At 48.7% G+C, this 20,237-nt stretch overlaps 1 protein-coding gene across 1 annotated transcript in view; it reads left to right on the plus strand.

The window, feature by feature from the left end:
- Positions 1-20,237, plus strand: part of LOC105465861 (solute carrier family 2 member 9) — a 199,430-nt gene that overhangs the window by 13,199 nt on the left and 165,994 nt on the right. The window contains 2 exon segments of the mRNA XM_071092692.1: positions 1,169-1,267; positions 17,154-17,231. Coding sequence (XP_070948793.1) covers positions 1,169-1,267; positions 17,154-17,231 — 177 coding nt within the window.

Genomic DNA, 20,237 nt, shown 5'->3' on the forward strand with positions numbered 1-20,237 from the left:
AGCCCCAAAGCTCTATCTTGTGGCTGGTAGCACTAGAGGAGACCAACGAGATGGGCAGAGCAGGGAAGTGGCCATTAGAGACCCACATTCCATTCCAGATGGGATTTGACTGATTCGGGTCCCTGAACCATGGACCCATCTGTCTTCTTCACTGCTGCATCCCCACAGCGCTGTCAGGGCCTGGCGCCTACAAAACACACACACTCACAAATATGTCAAATGATGGCAAAGAAAGTGCATTCTGGAGCACCTGGTCCCTGTCCACTTGGCCCATATTCCCCCACCAGCTGAGGATGGCCGTCCCTCCTGCCCTGGCTTGTGCCAGTTTGTCAGCCTTTGCCAGGGATCCAGGTGTTTCTGCCCTGTGGCCCTGTCCTGGTGGTGGCTGTCTTTAGATGGGGCTGCAGGACAGGACAACACCAAGGCAGACACCCTGTTCTCTGTGCCAAACCTTGCATCTCTATGTCTGCATGCCCTTGTCCCAAGGCTTGGACCAGCCCCTGTAGTTTGACACCTCAGCCTAGAACAGTATGTGCATGTGTGTGTGTGTGCACATTTGTGTGGTGGTCAGCAACCTCAGGCCCCTGGACACTGCACTCAGGTGACGAGTCAGCAGGGGACTGTGCAGTGGTGACTACAGGGGCACTGAAGCCAGGCCACCTAGACTTCAGTCCCCATCACAGATAGCACCAGCCACGCTCCGTGCCCCTCTTTCCTCACCTGTAATACAGGATATAACAGCACTGATCTAAGGACTCAGAGACAATGCTCAGAAAGTGCTTAGAATCACGCCTGGCTGATAGCGCTTGGAGTCTGGCTTTGCATTTTTCTGTCCGGGTCGGACACTCGCCAAATTCGCTAAAAGGATCATGTGGAGCTGCTCAGAGCACCTGCTGAAAACTGCGTTTCAGGGATCCTCACGCAACCCGGAAGGAAGGCAGGGGCGTGGCCGCTAAACCTGAGGGCGCCCGGCCTGCGCACGCGGACGTGGACCGGAACCCTGTCTGCAGGCCCTCAATTTGCGTCTCTTCTCTCTGCCTCCATCCCAGCCAAGGACAACGACTTCTCCCCCGGAAGGCCTCCCCCAGCTGAGGGAACGTTCCAGGTCTTCCCTCGGACCTGGCTGCGCGCCCGGTGCCGGCTCTGACGTGATTTCTTCTCCGCCTAGGACTGGTCCTGCTCGCTCCTCGTGGCCTCCCTCGCGGGCGCCTTCGGCTCCTCCTTCCTCTACGGCTACAGCCTGTCGGTGGTGAACGCCCCCGCCCCGGTGAGTGCGCGCCAAGGCCCGGCAGAGGGCACTGCGGCCCCGCGGAAACCTTCGGGTGCGCAAGGGCCCTGGGCTCCAGCGCCCGGTCTCGTGCGGGACGCCGCAGGGACAGACACCAGGCCCCGCTCGGGGCAGGGGGGGGGTAGGCACAAAAACAGACAATGATGACACGGGGACGGGGGCGGGGAATGACAGTTCTTGCGGCTGGAGGGGGGGTGTCCTGAGAGAACGTTGGGAGACTCGATGAGAGGGGGCTTCGAAAGTCCCGGGGTGGGGTGGGGAGCTGTCCTCTGGCCCCTAATGCCGGGGAAAGGAGCAGGAGGGGCCTTATGCATGGAAACTTGGACATTTTCTTGATTTGTTTTGTTGTTGTTGGTATCTATCTATCTATCTATCTATCTATCTATCTATCTATCTAATCTTTGAGATGGAGTCTCACCCTATCACCAGGCTGGAGTCCAGCGTTGCGATCTCGGCTCACTGCAACCTCCGCCTCTCGGGTTCAAGTGATTCTCCGGCCTCAGCCTCCCGAGTAACTGGGGCTACAGGCGTGCGCCACTACACCCGGCTAATTTTTGTATTTGTGGAGATGGTGTTTCGCCATGTTGGCCAGTGTGGTCTGGAACTCCTGGCCTCAAGCGATCTGCCCACCTTGGCCTCCCAAAGTGCTGGGATTATAGGCTTGAGTCACCGCACCCGGCCTGTTGTTGTTGACTTTAAATTACAACCAGAGGCCACTCAGGTATCTGCTGGATAAGACCCGTCTTTGGCTTGTGGTTTACTCTGAAATCAGATCCAGGTGCAATTCTCCCAGGCCCTCTTCACATTGTGCCTCTGGTTTGCAGTTAAAGGTTGGGTCCCGCCTACCTAGGCTGTAAGGTTTAGGTGCTATCCTGTGGGTGCTGGCTTTGGTTTTGACCCACCACCACCCACGGGTAAGGGCAGGATGGAGGGTTAAGGGAAGCTTTCCTGCAGGAAGTGATGCCTGAGCAAGTTTGGAAGGTGGAGTGATGGATGGGGGCCGGGTTGTAGGACACATCTGGGGAAATGTAGGGAGCTCCAGGTTCTTGGAGCACAGGCTGTTTTGGGGGCAGACAGGAAGCAGGCTGAGGACAGCCCCGAGTGCCTTCCAGGCTTTTCCTTGCTTGGGAGTCGGGCATCCTTGTGTATAAAACACAGGGGAAGCCTGGGCCCGTGAGCCTCAAAGGTTCCCAGGAGCCCTGGAATTTTCAGAGGTGCCTCAGGGATCTAAGCACTATTTGCGCAGATCAGTTCTATGTTGAAAAAGTTTGTTAATTATTTGACATTGTTCAGTTCTGTTGCTAAAAACAGTTTGAAAACCAGGGGGCCTAGATGGCTTCAGCAAGCACTGGCAACAGTCGGTGATCTTTAATTTTGTCATTGTGGCGTCATCTCAAGATGGGGATCTGACTTGTCCATATTTGTCTTTGAAAGAGGGCTAGGAATTTGGACTCTTGCTTCATCTTGAAAGTTCATCAAAACATCCAGGTGAGAGGGGGCAGATCCTTTGTGCTCATGGCTTGTGGAGCAGAGGTATGTGAAACTTGCACCTGGGATAGAATGTTATGGGTTCAAGCACTGACTGTGGGAACATGAGGAAGGAGCAATCCCATTACTCACTTATTCATTTAGCAAGCATTGTTGAAAGTTTATGATGTGTCCAACTCTGGGGATCAGGGAAGACAACCTGGAGGAGGTGGTATTTGAGCTGAGCCATGAGGGATGTGTAGGATTTCCACAGGTGTCACAGGGAGGTAGGGAGCTGAAGCACACACACAAAGGCCCGACTGTGCCCACATGGTGGCATAGTAGGAAGTTAATAGCGTGTGATGTGCCAGTACCTAGGGAGAATGGGGAGCTGGGATGAAAGAACAGGTGGAAAAGCAGGATGAAGTCAAAAGAAGAGGGCCTAAGATCTTAGGCTGAGGATCAGGATTTTAGTCTTGGGCACTGGGGAACCATGGCAGTTTCATGGGGGTGGGGGTTTACAACTCACAGTTTTTTAAATTAAAATTTGTTCTTCTTTAACTATGACACAGCCTCAGGAGGTCCTGAGAACACGTGCCCCCTTATTTGTTTACTTATTTAATATGCTCACTGTTTTTTAGAAAAGCAACTTTGATGTCAGTGAGAAGGACAGGAGGGGCCAGAGCTTAGAGGTATTTAATGGGAAAGACCGTGGTAAGCCAGACAAAGAGGGTTTAACATGCCCTCCCTCCATTTCGGGAGAGGAGGGGATTTCTGAAGACCTACACAGCCAGGGTGGCCTTTATGTTTCTTAAGATGAATAACATATATTATGACAGCATCAGTAACAGCACAGATGGAAAAAGCCCGCATGAGGTGCAGGCCCTCCTCCATGCAGTTTTGACGCATTAATCAGCTCAGTGCACCCTCATGACAGCCCTGTGAGGTATGGATCATTATTATCCCCATTTTACAGATGAGGAAACTGAGGCACACTGTTCACTGACTTGCCCACAGGCACATAGCAAGTGGAGCCAGAGTTTGGCGCTGGGTGGGCTTCTGGTTTCCCAGGCATCAGACACATTTTCAGTCATTTTTAAAACAGATCCTTTCTGTGCCAGCCAGTGTTAGGCCACGGGACTTCTTGTTCGGGCTATCAGAGCTCTACCTCTGTGGCCAGCATGAACAGCAAGGTGTTCAGTCTTGAGACATCACGAGGCACTTTTTAGCCTGATGTCCTTTGAGCCTCGAGACCATGGCTCGTCATGCATACTTTACAGGAGCCCAGAGCAAGCACCCCGAGAAGGCCTTGAGTGCAGGACTGAGCCATCTGCCCAGATCCAGGGGCTGGGAAGTGTCATCCCCAGTTGGGCAGCTACTTCCCTGCATGTGCCGTCTGTCTTTGAAGAGGAGCAGAGACTGTGATCACCAGCTCATCAACTCTGCCAAAATGTACTGCGTGCCAGGCGCATTCCATTCTCAGAAATACTGAGACGTCAGTGTCTTTGGCTGTAACAAAATAGCACAGGCTGGGGTCTTCAGAAATAGACATTTATTTTCCCATACTTCTCCAACCTGGAAATCCAAAATCAAAGTGCCAGTGGATTCGTTGTCTGGTGAGGACCATCCTTCCGGCTTGCAGATGGCCTCTTTCTCACTGTCTGTACACAACAGAGGGAGGAAAAGTGCAAGGGAGTAAAAGACACTCATCCCACCATGAGGCCACCCCCATGACCTCCGCTAACCCCAGTAACCTCACAAAGGCCTCACCTCCAAATACCATCACATCGGGGTTAGGGCTTCAACATGCGCCATCCTTGCAACAAAAATGTCATGCAACATTTTTGGAGGGGACACAATTCGGCTCAAGGTAGTTAATTATTGATGTTACCTTCATTTCATGAACAAAGAAACAGAGGCTCAGAGTTTAAGCAACTTGCCCAGGATCACACAGCCAGGAGGTGGCAGTGCTGGAATTCAAACCCAGGTCTGTCTGAATCCAAGACCCATGCCATGCGCTCCGCTGCTCCTTCCTGCCCCTGACCATTAATGGCAGGCACCAGCAGTCCAGCTGTGGGGGAGTTTAACATGATCGATGAAAGCAAAGAGGAACAAGGGGAGATGGGAGGAGCCACAGCAAGCCCAGGGCTGCTTACCTGTCCATCTACCAACCAAAAGACAGGGCAAGGTCTCACTGCAACAACCTAGGGGCTCAAGGACAAGGTGGATGATGCTGCCGTCGTGTTATAGGTAGAAACTTGTGATCGTCTGAATCCTGTCCCGACCCCTCCCTCCCTCAGGGATCTCGTAGAGCAATCCTCATAAAGGACCTGATCCAACTGAGAAACCAGAGACGGCTTTATTATTGGCTAGAATCACTCCCCAAACTCTTCCCTCCCTGTGGGGTTTGCGGTCCTGTAACCTCTGCTCTGCTCGGCCTAAAGGCCCTGATGTTTCCTGTTTACTCGTGCTGCTTTGTGAGAAGAGAGGGATCATTCTTCAGGCAATCCTTCAGCGCCCTTCCCTGGGTGTTGACCTTGTTGTGTCTGGGGTAGAAAGATGAATACGACATACGTCCATGTCCTCGAGGTGCCCCCAGACCAGCAGCAGTGACAGAGGCTTAATAAATACCAGACAGTGAGGCAGGCTGCATGCAGCCACAGGACAGCTGAAGGACTTTATTCTACCTGGGGAGGTCAGTCGGGCCTCTCTGGGGCTTGAAAGAGAAAGCTCGAGGCTTTCTGGGAATGGTGAAGACCTAAGGGTAACTGGATGTGGGGCCCAAGGGGCTGGAGAGGTAGAGGCTGGAAAGGGGAGCTGAGGCCAGACCAGAAAGGTTGCGGAGGCCAGAACAGGAGCATGATCCGGCACCACCCAGGCTGTGAGCAGGCTGAGGGCCGAGGCTCACCCTGGGAGGCCCTCCTGAGGTGGAGACCACCCCGAGCGTGAGCTGAGCAGGCCTGCACAGAATCCCAGCTCCCCACGTAGGTGCCTCTGTAGAGGGCTGGCGTCGAGCCCCTTGTGAGGTCGCTGTGAAATTAAAGGAGACGTGATGCTGGAGGAGCTCAGCCCAGCATCCAGTGATCACCTCGAATTCTCTCTTCCCCTTGCAGTGGGCATAGGAATGGGTGAGTGAGGCAGCCCCAGGACCAGGGAGACCAGGAACAGAGCAGAGACTCTAAGGAATGGGATCTAACGCAGGCTGGAAGGACCCAAGCCTGGTGGGGGTTTGCGGTGCGAGAGCGAGGCTTCACCTGGGGTGCTGGGCTCTTGAGAAGAAGAAAGAAACCCTTGGAATGGAAGAGGTGCAGACATTAGTGCTGCTTTGGGTGCTGGGTGGGTGTCTGCTCGCAGACATGATGAACAAAGGCTGCCACCAGGGGGTGGTGTGTGGATGCCGCCCCATGGGAAGGGATGCTGTCTTTAGCACCGGCCCAGTCTCGCAAGTCCCTGGCCCAGCCAGCTTCGCCTCTCCAGCTGTTGGATAACTGGGGGCCCAGGTGACCGGGGCACAGACTGCAGGCCGTGGGCATTTACCTTCAGGGGAGGCAGCTTGCACCATTAGAACAATCCATGCAGTAGCTGCCGTGGCAGCCTCAACCTTAAAAACTCGGTGCTCCTCTCTCCTCAGATATTTGGAAACTTTCTGTAATGCTGAAAACAAAAATAACTCACCTCTGGGCACTAGCTCTGCACTTGGCCGAGTTCTGAATTGTGCACACATTGGATCCTTGTTACAATATTGCAAGGGAGCCATCACTAACCCCCTTTTAAAGGCGAGGAAACTGAGGCTGAGGGAAGCCAATGCATCCAAGTTTCAGGGATGGGACACTTCCTAAAAATTCCCACTGACCTCTCCTCAACACGATCACCTGGATGTGCCTCCTGGCCACCCAACTTTCCAAGAATCCCCAGGATCTGACTACTTTTCGTGCCCCATTTGGAAGAGAACACCTGCGCCTCATGCATCCACAAGGGTCCTTGGCCAGCTTGGTGGGTGGGATGTGAACAGAGGTGCTGATAGGCTGCATGAGGCCTGGTTTTTGGCAGCATCCCTCAGGATATTCAGTTCTTTCTTTCCCCGGATGGCAGAGAACCGTTAAATGCACACTGGACTTTGCATGAACTGGCAAGAGGTTCTTATTGTCCTTAGCTGTTGAAACTCAGGGTTATCTGTGCTGTGCTGGTGCATTGATCACCATGATGAACACCACAGTAGCTAGGCTCTGTTCACTCTCTAGACTAAACCCTAACTGGTTTCTCTGTTTCCACTCTGGTTCCTACAGTTTATTCTCTACCCAAAGGCCAAAGGGATCCTTGACAAATGAAGGAAGAATGTATTGTCCCTCCGCTCAAAACCTGCTATATCTAGAAAACAAGCCAGACTGTGGTGACCTACACGGTACCTGGGGCCTTGTGACCACTCTATCATCATTTCCCCGCTCACTCCCTCTTCTCCATTTACACAACCTTCTCCCCACTTGCTTCCCCTCAAACACACTGCACACTGGAACCTTAGGGCCTTTTTGCATGCTGCTCCTGCTGGCTGCAGTGCTCTTCCTCTGATTTTCCTGTGCACTTTCCTTTGGTTACTTCTGGCCTCTGCTCAGATGTTCCCTCTTCAGAAATGTCTTCCCTGACCAGCCTATCCAAAATGGCGCCCCTCTGTCACACTTTAGCCCTCAGTGAATTTATTTCTTCTCATGGTATTTAACACTAGCTGAGATACGATATATTCCTTTACTTCTTGTCCATCCTTCCTTTCACTTTAGAAAGGTCCTTGCTTCTGCAGTGTCAGCACCTAGAACAATGGCTGACACATTGTAAGCATTCATAAAGAATATTTGCTAAATGAGCAAATGGATAAATTTAAATTTAAAGTGAGTCCAAGGCAAGTCCTTAGGTCTCTTCACTCTCAAACAAATTGCCAGCTGTGAGTCTGTCCTATGGAAAAATTCTAGGACCGCCTCCACCATGTTCACAGATGGGGACTTGGACCCTGGTCTGTGTAATTCCCGAGTATCCCTTCTTTCTGTTCCACTAGGCTGATCTGCTGCATTCTGTGAGTTGGCAAACGTTCTGTGAAGGTCCAGCAAATGTTCTGTGGAGGTCCAGATAGTGCATGGTTTTTGCTTTGTTGGCCATATGGCCTGTGTTGCAACTACTAAGCTCTGCTATGTAGAGATAAAGCATTTATAGATGATATGTAAATGAATGGGCCAGGGTCTGTGCCAATAAAATTTTGTTTACGAAATAGATGGTGGTCTAGGATTTCACTTGCTGGCCAATTGTTGGCTAACCCCTGTGCTAGAAGTTTTAGGAAAGGGAGGAGGCTCTTGTAGATTCCTTGTGTCATTAGTCCCTTTGGGCAGAGGGCTGGCTGGCTGAATAATTAATCCACAGCCTGTGCTGCATAGCATCTAAATGCGAGCACCTAAATCTTCCTGAAGATATTTGCTTTCTAATCTCCTTTCTTTTGTTCATGTTTTGCTGATTGTCTAGGCTTTGTCCTTTCTGTTTCCGGTGACTAGCTCTAATTGGCATAGTTGTATCTTTCTGTCTATCCATCTACCTACCTGTCTGTCTAAAACATCCTGAAGTTATTGTAAAAGACTGCCAAATTCAGGGCTAATTTGCATACCAATCAAATGCAGCCTGAATTTTCAGACAGTCATGCATGCAAATATGCTCACCTGAATCCTTGCAAATGGCTTCAGATTTATGCCATTGTAATCCTTGACCTTTGGTAGGAAAATGTTGCCGTGCCTGGAACCTGCTTCATTATACTGCTAGAGTCATCTGGGATGATTGCCAGAGTTGTGCTGAAAGAAGTCCTCTTGGTACCTGTGAGCACCCAGTGTCTAGAATCCACCTGAGAGATTGTTGAGGGCTGGATGGAGACCCACAGACTGGAGTGGGGGGTTCTGAGCCCCAAGGGCCATTCTCTAGGGACTGAAATGGGCAGACAGTGCTGATAAAGGCCTGGGTGGGATGACGGTGCCTGGGCAAAGCATGATGATGGTGCCTGGGCAAACCCAGTGCCTGGGCAAAGCATCAAAGCTCCTCTTGCTCATGGGTGTTGTCCACAGAGCCCATAGGAAGATTATGGAAGCAGTGTTCTAAAGAAATGCAAGGTCTGTGGCAGGGCGGACAATATGAAGCCCAGACTTCAGTCCAAAAGGGCCCAACCAAGACAGAAAACAAGCCAAGGGGTGTGGTGTTCAAGAGTAGCTGATCCATGAGAAGCAACTATTGAGGTGATAGACCTGGATGGATTCCTGACCCAGGACTCATGCACTTCCCATGACTGTAGGAGGAACCCACATTGCAGTGAGCCCAAGAGAACAGCCAGCCTAGGCAGAATGACCACTTGGGGATGGACATTAAGAAAAGTCACCAAGAGAAAAGCACCAAAGTTGAGGTAATGAGTGTGTTGAATAGGAGGCATGAGTGAAAATAAAAATGAGAAAGCAAACAGGGAATGCAGCGGTTGGGGGAACAGAAGGTGAGGTGGGAGGGACAGTTCAGGGCTAATCACAAGGATAGAGAGTGAACTTGGTGCCTGTTTGTGCAGTTCCTAGCCTGTAGCTTGGGGAAGATGCTTGGAGGCTTAGCAAAAGTTAGGATTGTACAGCTCAAAGTGTCACCCAAAACAATACTGTTCATTTGTTTCCCTGGCGTCTATTAAAGTACCTTGCACACAGCTTCGCCATGACTCCTGATGCTAACTAGCCATTTAGGCCAAACTTCACAGGTTAAGAGCACAGTGGTTCACAAGACTGGCCTCACTTCAGACACCAGCGACAGGCTCAGGGGTTCCCTGAGCATATGGTAACACATTTGGGGGTTCTCACTACCCCTTCCGGTTTGGTAATTTGCTCAAATGACTCACAGAACTCAGGAAGTGCTATGCTTAGAATTACAGCTTTATTATAGCAAAAAGGATACAAATCAGAATAAGCCACAAGAAGAGATCACAGGGCAAGATCTGGAAGCATTCCAGCTCTGGTGTTCTCTCTCCACCCACAGACTGCTGTCTACCAGGAAAGCTCACCCAGGCTTCAGTGTTCCAAGTTTTTATTGGGGTTTCATCATGTAGATGTGATTGACCAAATCATTGGCCATAAGGTTGGACTCAATCTTTGGTCCTCCTCTCTTCCCTGGAGGTAGGGCTGATGTCACTCGGCTCAAAGCCCCAACCCTGTATCACATGGCTGGTCTTTCTGGCATGGCCAACCCCCATCCTGTATAGTGTATCTGATACCTAATAGTGTATCTTGTTAACATACACTATCAAGGGGGTTCTGAGAGGTCTGCCATGAATAACTCAAGAAGTCCCAAGAATTCACAGGCTACCTCCTAAGAACCAGAGACAAAAGCCAGCCAAAGTTTATTATACAATTGTCTACTGGATATATAAGATGTACATTACACAAATGCATGTTATAAACAGAAAATACTCAAAAAATGTTTATTAAATGAATTAGTGAGTGAGGGAAGGAAAGGGTGAGAAAGAATGAATGAGAACTTAACTTTAGGAGTCTAACTCACTGGCCCCACACCATCCAATATAAATTAGGATTTATTTGAAACAGCACTGGCAGCCACACAAATAATACTGAATGGCTTGGCTTTGATAAGAAATTACTCACTTTTCCAGTGGTTTTTGAGTTGGCAATGTTTTGTCTTCTTGGGAGGGGAGACACAGAGGCTCATCCCCCATGGTGTTAATGTTCAAGCCCAGGGTTTCTGTAGAGCAATTAACTTGACTCCTCATACATTTCCCAGCATAAATGGTATATTCTATTATTTTCCTCTCTCTGCTCCTTCCCTAAAGGCAGATAAACAAATGATAATAAAAAGCAAAATCAACATTTCTCTCTATAAGGGTAGAGCCGCCCAATTAGCGGCAGATGTTAGAACCTGATCAAAGAAGATTCAGGTGAACCAAGAGAGAGAGAACCCAGAAGCAAGTTCTGGTGCTTTCAATTGATCCCACCCCACAATGCCATCTTAGCAGGCTGCTCCGGGAACCCAGGCGATCTTAGAGAAAGAAGCATGTCCCATGGCAGGTGCCTCTGATGTGACCTGAGACCCGTTCTCAAGGAAAGCAGGAGGGAACGATGAGCAGAGACTGTGTCAAATGACATAAGTTCTGGTTGGGGTGAGGGAGAGGCATAGTAGGCTCAAGACTTTGTGGAAGAGGGCTGAGATTACAGGAGGACCCTGCGCATTTTGTCACTGCAGAAACAACGGGCAATTATGTCTACAAAATGGGTATCTCCAAATCCCAGAGTTTCGTCCCCTCACCCCCCGCTCTTTTCATTTTTACCTCTTGCTTTGTCTCACTTTATTTCAGTAACTGTAAAAGCAACAGACTTCCATTAGAAAAAAAAAAAAAAACAGCACAGAAATGTGATAATGATGCTACACATACAAACATTCTTCTGTGTGTGACAGATGATCTCTCTCATTTGTATACCAGTCCCATATGGCAGATATTATGCCAATAACCCCATTTTACAAATAAGGGAGAGATTGAGTGACTGGCCCACGGCTGCCCATAGGCGGTACACTTGGGCCTGAACACAGTCAAAACCCAGACTCCATCCAGAGGCCGCTTTTAATGTTTCATCTGAATCCGTTCTTTATCCGAAGGTCATCCATATACACTGTTCAATACTCTCTTTTTTGGCTTACTATTTATTTGTAAGCACCTTTCTATGCTATTGAAAGTCCTCCATCACTAGGATGTTGAACAGCAGTGTGGAGCTGCCTTCTGTGATGTCCTGTCCTCCTAATGTGGGCCTCTGAGGTTGTTATCAGTTTTTCTCTAATATGAGACGCTGCTGCATTGTTTAAATGGGGAGCTGTGAGTCATTGTTTGGTTTGGTTTGATCAGAGCCAGCACAGCTGCTGACTGATGAGGGCCCAGGGACCTTTTCCAGCCTGGGGTGTTGGTATCCAGGTGTCCCAGGCTGTGGGTGCCAACTCCCCCTGCGCCATGCCCTGGAGGTCCCAGCGATTAGAGCTGGACAGCCTGCCTCTTTGATACAGAATTTTCTCATTTCATAAAGTTTCTCCAAGAAAAATGCCTTTATTGAGCCAAATGGGGAAAGGACCTTGGTCCCATCAAGTCTCAAGGAAGCTCAGCTTAGTGCGGTGGAGGCAGTGGTTTCTGTAGCCAGAAAGCTGGGGATAGCTGATCCAGCAAGATGGGAGGTGGGGACACTTGGAGGGGCATGTGGGAGTGGCACAGCTGGTGTGAACAAACCAGACAAGTGAAACTAGAAACACCCTATTTCTGACCCACAGGAAGACCCTGACATTTACTGAGGACCTGCTATATGCTGACATCATGCTCGGGACTTCACACACCTCATTTCATCCTTCTGGTGGCCTCATCTACAAGCTAGGGGTTCTTATTCCCGTTCTATAAATGAGTTATTCCAGAATTGATGTTGCAGATGGAGCCCCTGCTACCTCAAGCAACCAGAAGTGATTTGACTGGTAATGAAAACAGTTTGCCCTTTTCATTCTGGCCAACCGGAGGATATGCAAAAAGGAGAGCAAAATATCATCTCAAGTCTGCGTCAATGCACTGTCCCCTGTAAACACAGCTATGCAACCTCTCAGAAGAATGTTCCAGCAGGAGTTAGGCTCAGGATTGTGATTGAATAAAAACGATATTGGGAGTGCATTCACTTCTCTGCTTCTGCCTGGGGCCAAACAGACAATGAAATTTACCTTCTTTATGTTTCCCCTCATTAAACCCAAGCTTTTGGCTGCCCCCTCACTGCAAAGGTGGATGAGGGGAAACCCAGGAGGCTCTGAAAGCCTTACTTGCCTGGCTGTTGCTTGTAACTGATGTCTCCTCTTTCATCATGTTTCATTTCATTCTGAAAGCTAGCTGTGGAAACAAAATCGTCTCAGGTGTCTAGAGGCACAGGAGCCTCTTTCCCAGTGAGTCAGCCAGGCTCCTCCGGGAGAATCACTTGGGGAGGAGGAAAAAATACCACAAACCTGCAAACCCAATGATCAAGTCAAGCCAAAATGGGAGCTGAGTGTTTTTCTTAGCACAAGGGAGGTGTACTGAGGGCTCCGAACACCACCTTCAGGTAGGATAATTCCCTGGCGTGAGTCACAGGCATTGGCACAGGAATTGGCACAGGAATGCGGAAGTGCTCACAGCTATGACTGCCCACAATGGTGGCACACAATGCTAAGTCAGCAGAGGAAGAGGTGCAGGGGTGAAGTCCAGAGGAAACCAGGGGCAAGCTCCAAAGAACTCCTCCAGCAGAGCCTCGCGGGATGCACTTCGTCCCCACAGCAACAAGTTATGACAACTCATGTAAAATTTGTCTAACAAGGAAACTCATTAGAGACTCAGAGTCCAGGGTTTTTATTGGGGGGTGGTCATCTAGGCACTCTCTGCTTGGCAAGCAAAAAATTCCAGATTTCCAGAAAGAAAGCAGATATAAGCCATACTGAGACAGCATAAGCCACACTGTTTGCACAGTTTAGGTACATTGAGTCACTCTTACCAGATCTGGGAAGGGTGGCAACCCTTCCAACATCTAGATTCCCAGATGCAAGCCCAGGGCTTACCCTGCAGCAGGTTTTTCTAGGAAGAGAAGTCTCAGGCCTGCTGTGCAAGCTCTTTTTACACAGGAGGCCTTACCTCGGGGAGCCAGGCTACATTAGGTAGCACTGCTGGGATTGTGGAATTTTGTTCTTGTGTGGCCCTAACTTCAGAGGGCCTGGTTCAGCAACAGGCACTTTTTAAAGGACTTCTGGACTGCGTTCTTCCCTGTGGCAGTGTGTTCAGTGGTGCAGACTGTCTTTATAAAACCCTAAGGCATTGTGGCATGACTTCCTCTCTTACGCAATGGTGTGTGTACTCTGGCCCGGCCACCAAGTGTTCTACTTCCGTGTATTTTTATAGCACTCCTGAGAATAATTCCAAGGGAGTTCATGAGAGGCTCTGTGTGAATCAGTAAGACACATTAGTATTGTTAAACAGGCTACAAGATAATTTGCTCCCATTGTCTGGCAGTTTCTTTTATTATTTGGAGATGTTCTAAGCCAGTCTTCTTGGCTGGGAATTGCAGAGTTCAATTTTATGTCCAGAAGCTTGGCCTCCATGTTCCTGGCCTGGGAGATAATGGTAAATGATTCGTGGATTCTTGAATCTGACAAATAAATGAGTCTAGTCCCCTTATTTTACAAATATAGAAATAATAATATCAACAACACTATCACTAACCACCCCAACTTCCAGTTTTTATTATGTACTTCATATCAGCCCAGCACTGTGCTGTATCTTCATTCTCTCATTAAATCTTCACAATAACTCTTTAAGGAGGGCAACAATTTAACAGATGAGGAACCTGAGGCACAGAGAGGTTAAGTAACTTACTTAAGGTCACCCAGCAAAGAAGCGGCAGAGCTGAGAGTGGAATAAAGCCAATTCCAAGGACCCTTAACATTGACAGCACTGCCAGAGAGGCACACAGATTGCTGAAGATCACCCAAGATCACAGAAAGACTCAGTGGTGCAAGCAAGTGTTAAAGCCAGAACTCTTGGCTCTGTGTTAAGCCTCCTTTGTTTTAACCATGTAGCCTCTTATTCAATTGTTTGCGGTTTAGGCTGTAGTTAGTACTAGCTGTAACATCAATATTTCTGCATCAACTCATAACAATTTTGATCAGACTCATCATCTTATATCAATTGCAGGAGCTTCCTAACAGGCCTAGCAGCCTGTAGTCTAATTCCTGAAATGGCCTTCACACTGCACCTATGAAGAACCTTTTTAACCACAAATTAGAGCTGTCAATTCCATGCTAAAACCCTCCAATGGCTCCCCAGTGCCCACAGAATTTTGTGTACACTCCTGAGACTGGCAGGCAAAGCCAGGTACAGGCAACCTCCAAACTTCTACTGGGCCACCTTCCAACCCACTGTGTCTTTTACAGCTCCTCTGTGGCAACCTGTGGTCTCCAGTTTCTGCACCTTCAGTAATTCTGTTCACTCTGTCTGCCATCCTCCACCTGAGCCCACTCCATCTGCCCTTCTTGCTTGCTTGACTTGGATTCCACAGCCTTTCTTGGCTTCCTACTATCATGGCATTTTTACTCCATGTTATAATTGTATGTTTACTTGGCTACTGTCTCCACTAGATCTTGAACTCCTTGAAGGCAAGAAACAGCATAATTTGTATCTAGAAGACAGGATGGGAAGCTGGGCCCCTGGTAGTGAGGATGCAGACCTGTGAAGTCAGACAGAAAGATACAAGAGTGTGCCTCGTGGTTGTTTGCTGAATGAAAAAGTAATACAAGGAATCCCAAGTGAGATACGAATGAGTGAGATGTCCCAAAGCAGGCCTAGAGATTACCTACCACGGTGGTCTGAAAGCAAATTTTTATTGCAGAATGTTTTCTCCAAACAGGAGCAAGTTCTCCCAACACATAAAAGGAAAGCTCTAGGTAAAGGCTTATATCTCCAAGCCTTTATGACTTGGCCTAAACCTCTCCTCCTTCTTGAAGCCTCAGGTCACAGTGCAATTGTGATGGCATGGGCTCTGTAGTTGGGTTGATTACGTCAGCAGGGTAGACTTGCTGCTATAATAAACAAGCCCCTATATCTCAGTGGCTTAACACAATGAAAGTTTTCATTTATATCACCTCATTTGAAGGAGATGAGCGGGAACACTCTGTTCCATGAAGCCATTCAGGGACCCCGATTCCTTAAGTGAAGCGGTTCCACCATTCTCTAGGGCTTTGGAGTCCTCTGCTGGTTCCTCTGCGGCTGGCCAGCTGACAGGAGCAAGCGTGGAGCAGGCAAACAGACTCAAAATGTCTTGGTGGAGGTGACACATGTCCCTTATACTCACACTCCTTGCTTGAGAAGTAGTCATATGGCCCCACCTAGATGCAAGGGACTCGGTAAGGTGGCCTGGCAGTGTGTCCAGGAAGAGAAGAGCACTGTGCGGTCTAGCAGGCCCTGCAGTTCTACCATCTTTGGCATGGCTTTGGGATGTGTTTCTCCACTCCAGAGTTCTCTGTTGTGAATGAAACTTCTCAGGATGGCTACAAGGTTTGAATGAGATGAGATATCCAAATGTCTGATACGTACTTAGCAGTCAGCCAATCTTCATTCCATGTCTCCTCTTCTCCCCTAAAACAGGTATTGATATCATCATCTTTGTATTTTCTACACTTAGAACTGGAAAAAGTAATGGTTAAGAGATGGACTCTGGATCCTGGCTCCCTGGGGCATGCCAGTGGTGTGAGGTTGGGAGGGCTGCTTGTGGCTCTGTGGCTCAGACACCTCATAGTACCCTTGTGGAGGGCAGGAAGTGAGTCAGTATGCCTCCAGTTCTTAGAATAGTACACTGCATATTGTAACTATGATGTGTGGGTTACCTCTTTTATTATTATATGGTTACTGCCACACAGCAAAAACTCAAAACAAATTCTTATTTAAGCACCCATTCTGTATCATGCATCACCAGTCATGTGTTCACATATGTGAGGTTCACAAATCTCAAGCTTGGGGAATGTTTGTGCAGTGAATTCTCTGAGCAAACTTCATCACGGGCTTCAGCCTTGGGGTAACAAGGCCTTTCACCTGGGCTATTGCTGAATTCAGACCTGGAAGACAAGCATTGGCTTACAAACAGCTTGCAGGGAACTTTTGAGAAAAGTGTTCCTGCAGGGGACCCAGGCTATGTGTCAAGGCTTCCAGCCCCTCCAGAGTCTGTAGAGGCTTCTGTCGGCCATTTCCCGACGTCACAGTAAGAAACTTGCGCAGACTCCCAAAGCAATGCTTGGCAGTGGGTGAGCTGAAAACCCTGTCTTTTCCCACCAGGCTCCTGAGTGCAGTGCCAACACAAAGGAAAAGAGAAAATTTCCTCCCGATCAGCATCCTTTTCGTTTCCTTACATTAATTCCAGGAAACCAGTCATTACTGAGGCCTTCCAGGGTGGGTATTAGCCAGACTCCTTGCAAGACAGCTGCAATTGCTTGAATTAGTCTAAGAGTGCCATAGGGACCAAGTTCACGTGCAAGAATGACCTTGCACATGCGGAGGTCTCCTGCTCATCAGGTGGCAGGAGGGGTGTCTGTGAAGTCCTGGATACTCATTACGTATGCCAGCTTCTCTGAAGGGTCTTTACTCTGTAGGTACTTGCAGTAGTTCTTGGGGCAGCCTCTACCCCCTGTCTTGCTGTGGCCCCTCTAATCCTTGCGCTTAGCAATCATCACTGTTTCTCCTGTTAGACTCTGTAGTCCTTGGGGGTAGTTGCTGCTGTATTCACTGGGGTCTGACAGAGTATCCAGTCCATAGCAAAGGCTTAGTTGATATAGTTGATAATTACTTTTTTTTTTTTTTTTTTAGATGGAATCTCGCTCGGTCACCCAGGCTGGAGTTCAGTGGCGCAATCTCAGCTCCCTGCAACCTCTGCCTCCAGGGTTCAAGTAATTCCCCAGCCTCAGCCTCCTGAGTAGCTGGGACTACAGGCATGCGCCACTACACGCAGCTAATTTTTGTATTTTTAGTAGAGATGGGGTTTCACCATGTTGGCCAGGCTGGTCTCAAACTCCTAACCTCAGGTGATCTGCCCGCCTTGGCCTCCCAAAGTGCTGGAATTACAGGTATGAGCCACTGCGCCCAGCCAATATTTACTCTTAAATCAATAAATGCACCATTAGGTTTATCTGCTTAACTTTTACATCTTAATCATGAGTTCAAGAGTTCAGTTTGTGGAGCAGTTGCATTTGTGCCCTGAAGTTTGGCAGCTCCAGCACAAAAGCCTCTCCAGCGCATATAAGCTGTGACTGTAGGCAGGTTATATAACTCTCAGGCGCCTTGTTTGTAAATGAGGGCTTTTACCACTAGGGCTGTCGTGAGGGTGAAGTGAGATTATTTATGTGCTTTGCTAGAGTTTCTGTATTTCTGTAGTTGTAAGGAACAACATCAACTTAATCTGAGTAAAGCCGAAAAAGTTGTTGAGAAGAGTAGGTTGCCCACAGGATCAGTGGGAGGGCTGGAGAGCCTGGCTTGGAAGCTCTGTAGCTGGAGATCCTACCCTAAATCATTCCCAGAGCTGGTCCTATGGGCTCCTCTGCAGCCACCACTGCTGTTGACTGCACCGCTGGCACAGGACATTGCTGCCCCCAAACCCAATCTCACCAGAGCTCCCTCTGCTGCTGGAGAATCCTTCTCAGCCCCATGTCTTAGCCCCACTAGCACCTTGGTCAAAGTTCTGGCATCTGATTGGCTGAGCCTTAGTCACATGTCCACTTCCAGCTGCAAGGGATGCTGGGAGAGCGAATGTCTGGCATGTTTAGCTTCTGTAGTGATGTGTCCTCTGTTTCCCACTCAGGATTCTAAGGCAGCAAAGTCTTCCAGGTGGGAAGAGGGCTTCTGATGCCGGTGAGCCTAAAAGGCAGATAAATGTCCAATAGAGGACATAAAGCCTTGACATTGACTAAGTGGTCAATGTCAGGTAAATGTCCAGCCACTGAGAGAGAACACAGTGGTCATTCTGAAGGCTGCTGGTAGCACCCTAATGAGGGCTCAGGAATCAGTGTCCTGGTAGCCCCAGTGAGGGGATGGCAGTTTGGACCAGTTGAGTGGTGGAATGGTGGAAGTGGTGAGAAGCCTTTTTGAAGCCAGGCAATATATTAGTTTTCTAGAGCTGCTGTAACAAAGTACCATGGACTGAGCGACTGAAAGAACAGAAATGTGTTATTCCATAGTTCTAGAGGCCAGAAGTCCAAGATCAAGGTGTTGGCAGAGTGGGTTCCTTCTGAGGGCTTTGAAGAAAGGCTCAGTGCCAGCCCCCTCTCTCTGGCTCACAGATGGCCATCTTCTCCCCATGCCTCTTTACATCATCTTCCTCCTGTGCCTATCTCCACATTTCCCCTTTTTATCAGGGTACCAGTCACGTTGGATTAGGGCCCACTCTAATGACCTCATTTTAATGTTATTTGCTTTGTAAAGACTCTCCAAATAAGGTCACATTCTGAGGTACTAGGGATTAGGACTTCAGCATATGAAGTTTGGAGGGGAACAAAATTCACTGTGTACCAGTGTCTGTCTTTGTGTCCTCTTTCTATAAAGGACACCAGTCATAGTGGAGTAGGGTGGGCCTTATTCCAATATGACCTCATCTTCATTAATTATACCTGCAGTGACCCTATTTCAAATAAGGACCCATTCTGAGATATGGGGAGTTAGGACATTAGTATATAAATCTGGAGGTATAGGGTTAGATACAATTCAACCCTAACAGTCAGGGATGAGTGAGGGTGGATTAGTTGAGGAAATTGGATCAAGGGCAGGAGTTAAGAATGACTTCGTGGTTTCTGGCTGAGCAACTGGAGAATGGTGGTCCCATTCACTCAGGTAGGGAGGAGGAGATAAAGGAAAGGAATTCAGGGGCAGAGGTACAGGCTGATGAGTCCCATTCCACACTGGTATAGTAAGGGATCTGTGCCCCAACTATGCCCAGTAGGACATAAAGAGAAGTTTGTTAGAAGCTTCCGGGAAAGTTCCTCTTAGCACCAAGAGATCTATGAGAGGTCGACGTTACTTTCTCCAGCCATGCATGAATAGAAAAGCATGTGGCCGAAACTGCTACCAGGAGCCATCCTACAATTGTGAGCGCATGCTGCCTTAGGATGAGGTCAAAACTATGGAAAGCAGAGTGAAGCAACCAGGTGGCACCTGGATTCTTGGCCATTCTGAGCCACTAGATCGGCCTTCCTTGAAGCTCACCACTCCTGTAAATTTGCATTTCTGTAAGTGTCCTCATTGTTCAGCTATTTTGAGTTGAGGTTTCCTGTTACTTGCAGCCAGGAGCATCCTTAAATGACACAATGCATTATCAGCTCCAGTGGATGGAAGATCTTTGAGATCCAGGGTTATGTTCCGTATGTTCATCTCTGTGTCTAGCTCAGGGCCCAGTACTCAGCACATGTTTGTTGAATGAGTCAGTGCATGATGTAGATCAGTATCTTGCGCACTGAGGTCTGGAAACTTCATCATCAATATAAATAGCTGTAGCTGTTGATAATATATTCTATCCTCACTCCATGCTATCAGTAAGATAGTTGTGAAGCCAGAAAGAAAGAGAAAACAGAAAGAAGATAAATACCTCGCAAGCAGAGGGTGTCTCCCCTCCTCACCTCATTTCCTTCCATCAGACCATTTGCTTACGTCTGAAACCTGGGAATCTTCTGTGTTCTTCTTTCACTTTCTGCAGCACCCTCTGTTCTCAAACCTGGAGCCAATCACCCAGGAAGTCCTGCCTATTCTACTCTCAAAATATATCTTACATCCATCCACTTCCTTCTGTTTCCTGAAGCCATGGTTAGGTGGAGACAGGCAGGAAGGTTTCTTGGTGGAAATTCGAGGAACTCCTCCCAGAGGAAAGATGGAGGTTGGGCAAGCACCAATAACAGGCATCCCATACAT

The sequence above is a fragment of the Macaca nemestrina genome, chromosome 3 (genome assembly GCF_043159975.1).
Source record: "Macaca nemestrina isolate mMacNem1 chromosome 3, mMacNem.hap1, whole genome shotgun sequence".
Classification (NCBI taxonomy): domain Eukaryota; kingdom Metazoa; phylum Chordata; class Mammalia; order Primates; family Cercopithecidae; genus Macaca; species Macaca nemestrina.